This window comes from Labeo rohita, chromosome 1, assembly GCF_022985175.1.
Source record: "Labeo rohita strain BAU-BD-2019 chromosome 1, IGBB_LRoh.1.0, whole genome shotgun sequence".
In the NCBI taxonomy this organism is placed as follows: domain Eukaryota; kingdom Metazoa; phylum Chordata; class Actinopteri; order Cypriniformes; family Cyprinidae; genus Labeo; species Labeo rohita.
In genome coordinates this window covers 34210772-34225387 of record NC_066869.1, presented here as the reverse complement: position 1 = coordinate 34225387, position 14616 = coordinate 34210772, and the positions used below count along the sequence as shown (strand labels likewise).

The window sequence follows — 14616 nt, the reverse complement described above, 5'->3', positions numbered from 1 at the left end:
AACCTTTCCTCCAATTTTGATGCGACTTCCCTTAAATTAAACCTCAGAGTGCCCTTTAAGCCCATATCCATTATATAACTATAACTTGAATATACTTTGGTCAACAGCTAAAATAATAAAAAATTGTGTCAGTCTCCAAATATATATGGACCTGACTGTATGTTAGATAAATTATTATAACAACATGAAAAAGTAAAAAGTTTTAAACACATTTTATCTCTGTATCACCACCCTTAATTTAGGTTTCTCCCACTTCTGGCATCTCGACTTTAACCAACAATTTTGACATAATGTATTGAATTGATATTTAAAGGGATAGTTCATCGAAAAAATGGAAATTCTGTCATTTATTACTCATCATCATTTCATTCCAAACCCATAAGACCATTGTTCACCTTCACAACACAAATAAGGATATTTCTGATGAAATACGAGAGCTCTCTGACCCTGCATAGACAGCAACACAACTATCATGTTTAGTGCCCTGAAAGGTAGTAAGGACATCATTAAAATAGTCCATGTGACATGAGAGATTCAACCTTAATTTTATAAAGCTATGAGAAAACTTTTTGTGTGCAAAGAAAACAAAAATAACCACTTTATTAAACAATTTCTTCTCTTCTGTGTGTCACCTCGTGGTGTGCGGGGAATGAGGAGTAATATCGAAGAGGTCCAGAACATGCACATTTATTTAACAATCCACAAAAGGAACAGGAACGAACAGGTAAAGCAGGGAATCCACACGCACGCAAAAGACCCGGAGACAATACAAAATGACATCAATGACTTCAAGAACCGACCACCAAACGGTAAACACACAACCAAACTTATATACACAGACTAATAAGATGAAGACAGGTGAAATTGATTAAGCAGTGACGTAATAACTAAAGCCGAAACAGGAAAGACCAAATAAGGGCATACATGGGGAAAAACACAAAAACAGTCCACAGGGGTGTGACACCGTGTCAGTCTTTGACACGCGTTCACAAAAAAAAAAAAACACAACGCAAAATCCAGTGCATCCAGGTTCGATGTCAGAAAACTGGGAAGATAAGAAATTGTTGTAATTATTTTAGTTTTCTTTGTGTGCAAAAGTATTCTCATAGTTTCATAAAATTATGCAGGGTCAGAAAGCTCTCAGATTTCATCAAAAACATCTTAATTTGTGTTCCTAAGATGAACGAAGGTCTTACAAGTTTGGAACAACGTGAAGGTGAGTAATTAATGACAGAATTTTCATTTTTGTGAACTAAAAACTCTCTTGAATTGAATAATGAGAAACCACAATTCACATGTCCCACCTCCCACATTTTGTGCACAACTCTATTATCTTATAATTTAAGATTATCTTATAAAAAAAAAAGATTATGAGCTGCATTATTTTGTAACAGGGCTAAAAAATTGCAAACTTTACAATAAGGTGTGATTTGTTAACATTAGTTAATGTATTAACTAACTTGAATGAAAAATGAACAATATATTTATTACACTATTGATTCACTTTTGTTAATGTTAGTTAACAAAAATAGTCATTCATTGTTTGTTAATGTTAGTTCGCAGCGCATTAACTAATGTTAACAAACACAACACAATGCATTAGTAAATGCTGAAATTAACAATAAGATTAAAAAATGCTGTAGAAGTATTGTTCATTGTTAGTTCATCTTAACTAATGTAGCTAATTAACGTTAACTAATTAACCTTATTGTAAAGTGTTACCCAAACTTCTTATAAAATGAACAATAAATAAAAGAGCTAATCCTTTCACTGACCATTTGTCAAATTTGCATATATATATTTCATGAATAATATGATATATCGTAACAGTGTAGTTTGTGAGAAGTGTTTGTGTATTTGAGTCTGAATGTGTAGGCATATGAGGGAGTCCTAATATTATGTGTCACTTTGGCTCTCCATCAATGTGTCCTACCCACAAGTCCCCATGCCTGGGGTGTCATCGGATTCCCAACGTCTCACTCATCCCTCCAGCGGGTCGTGTGTTACCATGACGCCTGACTGTCTGTCGTTAATCGCCACCACAGCAGAGCTGGACATTCCGTATGATAAACTGCCAGGAAGTCAATGTCTCCTTCTCTTCACTCGCCCGTCTCTCTCTCACTCACCCTTTTCCTGTCCCCCACAGTGTTTCTGTAAGCCGACTACCATCTCTCTTTCTTTCTCTATCTCTCTCTCTGTCTGTCCCCTGACTCCCCTTTATAACTTTCACCTTCTGTCTATTCCCTGCCTCTCTCTCTCTTTCCCTCTCAGTCCTTGAACATGAACTCTCATGTTTTACGGTGCACAGAATAAAAGGGAAAGTAATGTCATATATCTGTACAACTGAAATGTCTGCTAGCTTTATATAGAGCAACAGCACTCGTAACTTAACTTGCAGACTGAAATGGACTGGGACAGAAAGAAAATTAGGATAAACAGCAGGTTATAGGAATTGATTTTTTGTTTACGTAAATTATTGTTTTAAATAGAAAGTACTGAAAGACCTGTTTCTCTCTATCTATTTGTCCTTGTTTTCATTCTTTGCAGATATGGCATCTTGCCTGACTAAGATCCATACTAATGAAATCTGATACAAGCTGTCTTACTTTCCTTCCCCGTCCTTAACAAACACAAATGATAGAAGCATCTGTGTCTGTTTCTCTATCCATTTGTCCGCATTTCAAAAACTGCTTATAACAGCCATTTCTGACATGGCTGGTGAAATAAATTGAGTCTGTGTGTGTGAAAGGCCTGTTCACACCGAGAGCAATACTATAAAGATAGATAACTAAAACGACAACTATGCTAGTCCACTCCAACACACAATAACATTCAGTTTATTATAAGCATGTGCCAGCTTAAATGCACAAGCTCTTTACAGTTGAGTAGTTTCATTCAATGTTTTTAGCTGGGAAAAAACGTTCTAAAAGTGGTTCCAGCAGATTTTGTCCGTCTAAATTTGCATCGATCTTTGTTTGACTACATGAGTTGTCTCGCCTAGCCAGACTTTTGACATATTCTGTCCAAGAACTCCCCAAGTGGCCATCTGATATGTAAAATGACCAACCATTGTTTGTTTTGGTTTATCTGATATAGATGAACGGCTGTGCAGGAAACACTAAATAAATTAATGGAAATGTGTGAAGACTTTTGACATTACAATTACTATTCGCCTGGAAAGTAAGAAGTACTAATTTTTTCACAGATAGAAATCTGCTTGAATATTTACTTTGCTTACTTTGATGTGCGTCCAACAAAACTCTGAACAGCTTTCAAAGATCTGAAGGAATGAACATCACAAACATTTGGCAAATCTAGTGATTAGTTATTCTTCTCAAATGTTCATAATATAAGCCTGGTAGCATTTAAATATCTGGCAGATGGAAAGTTAGGCTGCAGTCACTCAAAGCAAACAATGCTTTCCCAAAAGCCAGCTTGTAAATGGCAAATTCTGTCATTACCATCATAGTTCAACAAGTCGCTGTTTTCAAAATCACAGTTCCAATGAACATTCGAAAACAGTATTGTTGGAACTACAGCCCTGGACATGAGGTTAGAAGCATCATTTCTTGTAAGTAAGAAATATGAACTTTAAATATCATGCTATTAAGCAAAAAAAGCAAGCTAGTATACAGTATATTTCATTCCATTTAAATATATATACATTTCAATCTAAATATTTAAGCCTCAGGTATAATCAGTGCCATTTTAAAGAGTGCATATGTGCATAAATTTGTATGAGAACCTTGGATGAATCAAACATCAAATAAAGCAAAATGATATAACAAATACATTGAAGTAGTCTTTGTTTATTACAGCCGCATCTCAAAGAAATTACTGCATACAGTTGTCGTCAAAAGTTTACATACACCTTGCAGAATCTATAAAATGCTAATTATTTTACCATAATAAGAGGGAACATACAAAATGCATGTTGTTTTTCGTTTAGTACTGACCTGAATAACATATTTCACATAAAAGACATTTACTTCTAGTCCACAAGAGAAATAGTTGAATTTATAAAAATTACCCCATTCAAAAGTTTACATACACTTGATTCTTAATACTGTGTTGTTACCTGTTTAGTGATAGTTGTTCATGAGTCCCTTGTTTGTCCTGAACAGTTAAACTGCCCCATAAATTCTTTGGTTTTTCAGCATTTTTGTGTTTTTGAACCCTTTCCAACAATGACTGCATTCTGTATGATCCCTGTTATTTTGGTAAAATATTTTGCAGATTCTGCAAGGTGTGTGTAAACTTTTTACCTTAACTGTACATGTTGTTTGTGTGAATTAACTACAATAAACTACAGTAAACTCCCATGGTTTAAATAATGGAAGTGTGGCCATGTCACTAAGGTTTAAACAGATGTGACTAGCTAGTTAATTTCTCAAATTTTGTAAAGGTTAAGCTGTGAGTGACGTTGTTGTATGGGAAACACACCTCTGATTGAACCTTAAAGGAATAGCTCACCTAAAAATGTCATTAACTACTCACCTTAATGTCGCTCTAAACCTTTAAGACCTTCATTCATCACACAAATTAAGATATTCCAAGAGCTTTCTGACCCTCCATAGACAGCAACGCAACTGAAATGTTCAAGGCCCAGAAAGGTAGTAAGGACATCATTAAAATAGTCCACGTGACATCAGTTGTTCAACCTTAATTTTATGAAGTTACGAGAACATTTCAGTTGCTCTCAGATACCATCAAAAATATCTTAATTTGTGTTCCGAAGATGAACAAAGGTCTTACGGGTTTGGAATGACATGGGGGTGAGTAATTAACGACAGAATTTGCATTTTTGGGTGAATCTTTAAAGTTGAACCCTTTAAAGTTTTTTTAGCATTTAATGTCATGCCACCCATGACATTCCCATCATGCTCTTATATTAATAATAGACTGAAGTAGATCAAATCTCCTATGCTCCTGATTGGTAAAAATAGTGTGGCTTGCTGTGTAGCATTACTAAGCGTCACAAAGCTGACCCGAATGTAGAGAGGGTATGACTCACACATCTGTTCTTATAGACACACACACACACACACACACACACACACACAGCTAAAGATAACTATTAGGAGTATGTTTACATGATGATAGAGAGAGGGATTCCACACAGCTGTGACATTGAAGCTCATATGCATACTCTCACATCCATGCACACGCATGGCAGGTTTGAATTTCGAGCCCTGACCTATTTTGTTTAGTAACAGTGCTGCCATTTAGATGTTTTTAACCCCAGTGGACCTTAGTCAGGGCAGACCCTTTATTTTATTTGACAAGAATGAAAACGAAGATTTGAAGGACATACATGCAGTCCATTAAAAAGCTTGCACTGTTGCGTACCCGGTAATAAAAAAAATGCTTTCCAAAAATCAATTCCAGAGGAAAAAAGCCAACAGAAAAGGCTTGCATCTCCCACAGCCTTGTTTTTACTCTCAGTAAATATGGCATCTTCCCTGACTAAGGTCCATGCTAATAAAACCTGATACACACTCTCTCACTTCCCTTCTCCCGCCTTAACAGATCCAAATGACCGTGTGTGCATTAGCCATTAATAGTGTGTAGATATTATAGCCTTTAACCTCTGTTTTCATAGTTACACTTTATAAGTGGCCAATAGGATAATCATTTTTCATACGGCGACAGATATAGTTATGGCTATTGATTTTATCATACATCATCAAGGTGCAGTTTAACCAAAAACACATAATTCAAACTGAAACTCCAGAGGCTGACAATTTAGGGAAGTTTGTGAAATGTGTTTGCTTCTATTAGGAAGTTATGTTTTGTTGATAAACAAAATTTTGTGCTCATTTACTTTTATGTGTTCAGCCTGTGAATTGTGCTGTAGGTTGTTTAGTCACTTATCCAAAGTGACAAACAGTATCGTAAATGTAAATTTAAGTGCTATATTCCAAGGGCATATAAAGAATACAAGATTTTTAAGCCTTGTTTTAAGCCATATTTTTCTTTTACAGTTATAATAAAGATGATAAAAAATTACAAGAGTTCAAAAAAGTACAGCCCAAATGACTATGTATTAGCCATTAATAGTGTGTAGATAATGCAGCCTATAAATGTAATGTTTTATTGATATTCTTCACTGCTGGCCAAGAGGATAATAATTTTTCAGGCAGTGTCAGATGGCTATTGATTTTATCATACATCATCAAGGTGCAGTTTAACCAAAAATGCATCATTCAAACTGTAACTCCAGAGAAGTTTCTGCAAATATGTTTGTTTAGTGTGTCAATAAAATTACATTTTGTTCACATACATTTCTGTAAAAAGCATTGTTTGATCGCTTGGTATTTTAGCAGAGACTAAAGACTTTTTTATGCAAAGTGACAATCGGTATTGTAGTTTTATTTTAAGTGGTTTGTTTCAATGCCAAATATGTAAGGGTAGAAGGGATATCCCGACAACCATTTTATTTAATGCATCCATTCAAACTAGCAACATGTGTTCACTTCACAACATGACTGCTATCCCTGGTCTATCATTTTGATTTCAAAATGATTTTCTGGCCTGTCCATTGGAAATAAAACACACCTGAACCAACAGCAGAACCAATTTAGAGTCACGGACAATCTGTCACATTAATAATACTAGAAAAAAGGGTTAATTCAGCCAAAAAATGAACCTTCTGTCATTATTTACACAACCTCATGCCATTCCAAACCTGTCTGACTTCTTTTCTTAAAACCATTTTGTTTATTGACTTCTGTTGTATGGACACAAAATATCTACTTTTACGTTCCCTCTACAACCTCTTATAAAACCTATTTTTAAATAAATGTCTAAAGTACATTAGATTGAATGGATTTATGTCTATTGCAGTCGTAAAGATGACTAAATAATGAATTATAAAGATTCAAAAAACTACTAAGGTGCCATCTAATAACCTAGAAATATCATGGCACTATAATATATACTTCAGTACTGAATTAATTACAATATTTATGAATTATCGATTTTGATTATTTTATTGCCATTATATAAAATGGTAGCCTTTAAAGGAGAAGTCTACTTCCAAAACAAAGATTCACATATAATGTACTCACCCCTTTGTCATCCAAGATGTTCATGTCTTTCTTTCATCAGTCGTAAAGAAATTATATTTTTTTGAGGAAAACATTTTAGCATTTTTCTCCATATGATGGACTGCTATGGTGCCCCAATTTTGAATTTCCAAAAGGCAGTTTAAATTCGGCTTCAAACGATCCCAAATGTGTCTCTAAATGATCCACATTTGGATGATGAAAGGGTCTTATCTAGCGAAATGATCTGTTATTTTCATTCATTAAAAATACAGTTTAAATACTTTTTTTATTCTCAAACGCTCATCTTGCCTTGCTCTCCCTGAACTCTGTGTATTCTGGCTCAAGACAGTTAGGGTATGTTGAAAAACTCTAATCGTATTTTCTCCCTCAACTTCAAAAATCATTTCAAAATTGTCCTACATCGCTGCAAAAGTACCGACCCAGTCTTTGCAAAGTGAACATGCAAACAAGATCAAACATTCTTAAGAAAAATGGTAAAACATTGATATAGGATGATTTTGAAGTTGAGAGAGAGCATGAGATGGGAGTTTTTCGACATACCCTAACTGTCATAAACCAGGAAAAAACAGTCCAGGCAGAGTAAGACAAGATGAGCGTTTGACATTAAAAAGTATAGAAATTGTATTATTTTTAGGAAAATAACCAATCGTTATGCTAGATAAGACCCTGCTTCCTCGGCTGGGATCGTTTACAACTGCATTTGGGATCGTTTGAAGCCGCATTTAAATTGCATTTTGGAAGTTCAAAATCGGGGCACCATAGAAGTCCATTATATAAAGAAAACTGCTGAAATGTTTTCCTCAAAAAACATAATTTCATTACGACTGAAGAAAGAAAGACACGAACATCTTGGATGACAAGGTGGTGAGTACATTATATGTGAATCTTTGTTTTGGAAGTAGACTTCTCCTAACAAATAATGCTATTGCACTACAGTATGTACAGTATGCTTTTTTGCTAGTGGAACAAACATAAAACTGAAACAAATGTGTCTTTACTTAACTACATTGTAGAGAACTGTCTTTTACCACACTTAACTCGTCTGTCACGTTTACCTCATCCACGTTACAAGCTTCTACGGGTCATAACAACTGGATGCTGCTTGCTTGTGAAGGGGAGGCTGTTAGTATACACATATCCAAACGTGATAATAAATATCCGCGCAGTTCAGTTGCCAGCGATCACCCACGGGTCAGATTATTTTAGATGAGCCATTTGTAGCGTGAACTTCAGTAGCCCGCCTTAACTATATAAACTCCACGAAAGCACATCTGCTACCACACAACATCTATTGAAATCGTGACTAGTCTTGAATTACCCTCTGAGTGTTCTGCATCACCTGTAATTGAAAGACAGTGAAGCGACGCCGAGTGCATTAAAACCCTGTTGCACTCCATGAAAAAAACACAAGTGCGTCAGGCAGCATAAAATACTAATATGTGTCAATAATTTATATTATTTATTGTCTTAAATTGTGCCTTTAAATACATGTGAATGATTTAACGTAGAATTTGCGCAGTAGGTAGCAAAAGGGGTCATTAGTGTATGTGAATTATATATATATATATATGTATATATATATATATATACACACACACACACACGCACACACATCTGCAGATGTGCACGGATATCCAGGAAACAAATAAAACAGTATTGTTGGAACTACAGCCCTGGACATGAGGTTAGAAGCATCATTTCTTGTAAGTAAGAAATATGAACTTTAAATATCATGCTATTAAGCAAAAAAAGCAAGCTAGTATACAGTATATTTCATTCCATTTAAATATATATACATTTCAATCTAAATATTTAAGCCTCAGGTATAATCAGTGCCATTTTAAAGAGTGCATATGTGCATAAATTTGTATGAGAACCTTGGATGAATCAAACATCAAATAAAGCAAAATGATATAACAAATACATTGAAGTAGTCTTTGTTTATTACAGCCGCATCTCAAAGAAATTACTGCATACAGTTGTCGTCAAAAGTTTACATACACCTTGCAGAATCTATAAAATGCTAATTATTTTACCATAATAAGAGGGAACATACAAAATGCATGTTGTTTTTCGTTTAGTACTGACCTGAATAACATATTTCACATAAAAGACATTTACTTCTAGTCCACAAGAGAAATAGTTGAATTTATAAAAATTACCCCATTCAAAAGTTTACATACACTTGATTCTTAATACTGTGTTGTTACCTGTTTAGTGATAGTTGTTCATGAGTCCCTTGTTTGTCCTGAACAGTTAAACTGCCCCATAAATTCTTTGGTTTTTCAGCATTTTTGTGTTTTTGAACCCTTTCCAACAATGACTGCATTCTGTATGATCCCTGTTATTTTGGTAAAATATTTTGCAGATTCTGCAAGGTGTGTGTAAACTTTTTACCTTAACTGTACATGTTGTTTGTGTGAATTAACTACAATAAACTACAGTAAACTCCCATGGTTTAAATAATGGAAGTGTGGCCATGTCACTAAGGTTTAAACAGATGTGACTAGCTAGTTAATTTCTCAAATTTTGTAAAGGTTAAGCTGTGAGTGACGTTGTTGTATGGGAAACACACCTCTGATTGAACCTTAAAGGAATAGCTCACCTAAAAATGTCATTAACTACTCACCTTAATGTCGCTCTAAACCTTTAAGACCTTCATTCATCACACAAATTAAGATATTCCAAGAGCTTTCTGACCCTCCATAGACAGCAACGCAACTGAAATGTTCAAGGCCCAGAAAGGTAGTAAGGACATCATTAAAATAGTCCACGTGACATCAGTTGTTCAACCTTAATTTTATGAAGTTACGAGAACATTTCAGTTGCTCTCAGATACCATCAAAAATATCTTAATTTGTGTTCCGAAGATGAACAAAGGTCTTACGGGTTTGGAATGACATGGGGGTGAGTAATTAACGACAGAATTTGCATTTTTGGGTGAATCTTTAAAGTTGAACCCTTTAAAGTTTTTTTAGCATTTAATGTCATGCCACCCATGACATTCCCATCATGCTCTTATATTAATAATAGACTGAAGTAGATCAAATCTCCTATGCTCCTGATTGGTAAAAATAGTGTGGCTTGCTGTGTAGCATTACTAAGCGTCACAAAGCTGACCCGAATGTAGAGAGGGTATGACTCACACATCTGTTCTTATAGACACACACACACACACACACACACACACACACAGCTAAAGATAACTATTAGGAGTATGTTTACATGATGATAGAGAGAGGGATTCCACACAGCTGTGACATTGAAGCTCATATGCATACTCTCACATCCATGCACACGCATGGCAGGTTTGAATTTCGAGCCCTGACCTATTTTGTTTAGTAACAGTGCTGCCATTTAGATGTTTTTAACCCCAGTGGACCTTAGTCAGGGCAGACCCTTTATTTTATTTGACAAGAATGAAAACGAAGATTTGAAGGACATACATGCAGTCCATTAAAAAGCTTGCACTGTTGCGTACCCGGTAATAAAAAAAATGCTTTCCAAAAATCAATTCCAGAGGAAAAAAGCCAACAGAAAAGGCTTGCATCTCCCACAGCCTTGTTTTTACTCTCAGTAAATATGGCATCTTCCCTGACTAAGGTCCATGCTAATAAAACCTGATACACACTCTCTCACTTCCCTTCTCCCGCCTTAACAGATCCAAATGACCGTGTGTGCATTAGCCATTAATAGTGTGTAGATATTATAGCCTTTAACCTCTGTTTTCATAGTTACACTTTATAAGTGGCCAATAGGATAATCATTTTTCATACGGCGACAGATATAGTTATGGCTATTGATTTTATCATACATCATCAAGGTGCAGTTTAACCAAAAACACATAATTCAAACTGAAACTCCAGAGGCTGACAATTTAGGGAAGTTTGTGAAATGTGTTTGCTTCTATTAGGAAGTTATGTTTTGTTGATAAACAAAATTTTGTGCTCATTTACTTTTATGTGTTCAGCCTGTGAATTGTGCTGTAGGTTGTTTAGTCACTTATCCAAAGTGACAAACAGTATCGTAAATGTAAATTTAAGTGCTATATTCCAAGGGCATATAAAGAATACAAGATTTTTAAGCCTTGTTTTAAGCCATATTTTTCTTTTACAGTTATAATAAAGATGATAAAAAATTACAAGAGTTCAAAAAAGTACAGCCCAAATGACTATGTATTAGCCATTAATAGTGTGTAGATAATGCAGCCTATAAATGTAATGTTTTATTGATATTCTTCACTGCTGGCCAAGAGGATAATAATTTTTCAGGCAGTGTCAGATGGCTATTGATTTTATCATACATCATCAAGGTGCAGTTTAACCAAAAATGCATCATTCAAACTGTAACTCCAGAGAAGTTTCTGCAAATATGTTTGTTTAGTGTGTCAATAAAATTACATTTTGTTCACATACATTTCTGTAAAAAGCATTGTTTGATCGCTTGGTATTTTAGCAGAGACTAAAGACTTTTTTATGCAAAGTGACAATCGGTATTGTAGTTTTATTTTAAGTGGTTTGTTTCAATGCCAAATATGTAAGGGTAGAAGGGATATCCCGACAACCATTTTATTTAATGCATCCATTCAAACTAGCAACATGTGTTCACTTCACAACATGACTGCTATCCCTGGTCTATCATTTTGATTTCAAAATGATTTTCTGGCCTGTCCATTGGAAATAAAACACACCTGAACCAACAGCAGAACCAATTTAGAGTCACGGACAATCTGTCACATTAATAATACTAGAAAAAAGGTTAATTCAGCCAAAAAATGAACCTTCTGTCATTATTTACACAACCTCATGCCATTCCAAACCTGTCTGACTTCTTTTCTTAAAACCATTTTGTTTATTGACTTCTGTTGTATGGACACAAAATATCTACTTTTACGTTCCCTCTACAACCTCTTATAAAACCTATTTTTAAATAAATGTCTAAAGTACATTAGATTGAATGGATTTATGTCTATTGCAGTCGTAAAGATGACTAAATAATGAATTATAAAGATTCAAAAAACTACTAAGGTGCCATCTAATAACCTAGAAATATCATGGCACTATAATATATACTTCAGTACTGAATTAATTACAATATTTATGAATTATCGATTTTGATTATTTTATTGCCATTATATAAAATGGTAGCCTTTAAAGGAGAAGTCTACTTCCAAAACAAAGATTCACATATAATGTACTCACCCCTTTGTCATCCAAGATGTTCATGTCTTTCTTTCATCAGTCGTAAAGAAATTATATTTTTTTGAGGAAAACATTTTAGCATTTTTCTCCATATGATGGACTGCTATGGTGCCCCAATTTTGAATTTCCAAAAGGCAGTTTAAATTCGGCTTCAAACGATCCCAAATGTGTCTCTAAATGATCCACATTTGGATGATGAAAGGGTCTTATCTAGCGAAATGATCTGTTATTTTCATTAAAAAAATACAGTTTAAATACTTTTTTTATTCTCAAACGCTCATCTTGCCTTGCTCTCCCTGAACTCTGTGTATTCTGGCTCAAGACAGTTAGGGTATGTTGAAAAACTCTAATCGTATTTTCTCCCTCAACTTCAAAAATCATTTCAAAATTGTCCTACATCGCTGCAAAAGTACCGACCCAGTCTTTGCAAAGTGAACATGCAAACAAGATCAAACATTCTTAAGAAAAATGGTAAAACATTGATATAGGATGATTTTGAAGTTGAGAGAGAGCATGAGATGGGAGTTTTTCGACATACCCTAACTGTCATAAACCAGGAAAAAACAGTCCAGGCAGAGTAAGACAAGATGAGCGTTTGACATTAAAAAGTATAGAAATTGTATTATTTTTAGGAAAATAACCAATCGTTATGCTAGATAAGACCCTGCTTCCTCGGCTGGGATCGTTTACAACTGCATTTGGGATCGTTTGAAGCCGCATTTAAATTGCATTTTGGAAGTTCAAAATCGGGGCACCATAGAAGTCCATTATATAAAGAAAACTGCTGAAATGTTTTCCTCAAAAAACATAATTTCATTACGACTGAAGAAAGAAAGACACGAACATCTTGGATGACAAGGTGGTGAGTACATTATATGTGAATCTTTGTTTTGGAAGTAGACTTCTCCTAACAAATAATGCTATTGCACTACAGTATGTACAGTATGCTTTTTTGCTAGTGGAACAAACATAAAACTGAAACAAATGTGTCTTTACTTAACTACATTGTAGAGAACTGTCTTTTACCACACTTAACTCGTCTGTCACGTTTACCTCATCCACGTTACAAGCTTCTACGGGTCATAACAACTGGATGCTGCTTGCTTGTGAAGGGGAGGCTGTTAGTATACACATATCCAAACGTGATAATAAATATCCGCGCAGTTCAGTTGCCAGCGATCACCCACGGGTCAGATTATTTTAGATGAGCCATTTGTAGCGTGAACTTCAGTAGCCCGCCTTAACTATATAAACTCCACGAAAGCACATCTGCTACCACACAACATCTATTGAAATCGTGACTAGTCTTGAATTACCCTCTGAGTGTTCTGCATCACCTGTAATTGAAAGACAGTGAAGCGACGCCGAGTGCATTAAAACCCTGTTGCACTCCATGAAAAAAAGTGCGTCAGGCAGCATAAAATACTAATATGTGTCAATAATTTATATTATTTATTGTCTTAAATTGTGCCTTTAAATACATGTGAATGATTTAACGTAGAATTTGCGCAGTAGGTAGCAAAAGGGGTCATTAGTGTATGTGAATTATATATATATATATATATATATATATATATATACACACACACACACACGCACACACATCTGCAGATGTGCACGGATATCCAGGAAACAAATAAATAAGTCCCGTTACTTCAGTAGTAAAATTATGCGCTTACCTTTGTCAGCTGCGCTATTTTCTTGCACATTTTCGTGTGCATTTGATAATCATACAGTTCCTGCTCTACATTCACACTGGGGATATCCGCAATAGCGGTCCCGTTACATGCACCGCTGCTGCCGGGGGGTTGGTTCATCTTCCCAGAGCTGGAAGCCATAATAACCCGTTGGAGCGCGCTGATCAATCACAAACTAGGCTGCGCAACACCCTGGTCGCCTCTACGTGATCCTGAAGGTAGAGTCCTTACGACAGCCGAAAGCATTCTGCATGCTGCAGCGACCGGCGAACACCCTCCCGCTCCGCCGTGAAGCTGCCCCCGGTGAGCGCACAGCTCACAAAATAATGCCATCGGCACTTCGCCGCCCCGCGGGACACGACTCACTGACGGCATGTGCCCCCAGCCCGGACACCTGTCTCTCACCCGGGGCGTGACTACAGTCTTACATTACGAGTCACGGGTACCGCAGTGTAATCATGGCCCCTCCCATGAACACCAACACGCCCAAGAGCACAACAAACAGAAGGTCGCGCAATTTCCGCGCCTCGGTTGCTTTATGATGCCACATTAACTTTGATTTGTGAGTGTTTCAAGATTTAAACCGTTTTTTTGTGATGAACAAACCACAATAAATAAATAAATAAATAAAAATGAATGGATTTTCTT

At 35.7% G+C, this 14616-nt stretch overlaps 1 protein-coding gene across 1 annotated transcript in view; it reads right to left on the bottom strand.

Annotated features, from left to right (window-relative positions):
- Window positions 1-14391, bottom strand: part of fam184b (family with sequence similarity 184 member B) — a 49467-nt gene extending 35076 nt beyond the window's left edge. The window contains exon 1 of the mRNA XM_051114705.1: window positions 13951-14391. Within this exon, the coding sequence (XP_050970662.1) occupies window positions 13951-14109 (159 nt within the window). The 5' untranslated portion in view covers window positions 14110-14391. The remainder of the gene's footprint in view (window positions 1-13950) is intronic.
- Window positions 14392-14616: the final 225 nt, after the last annotated feature.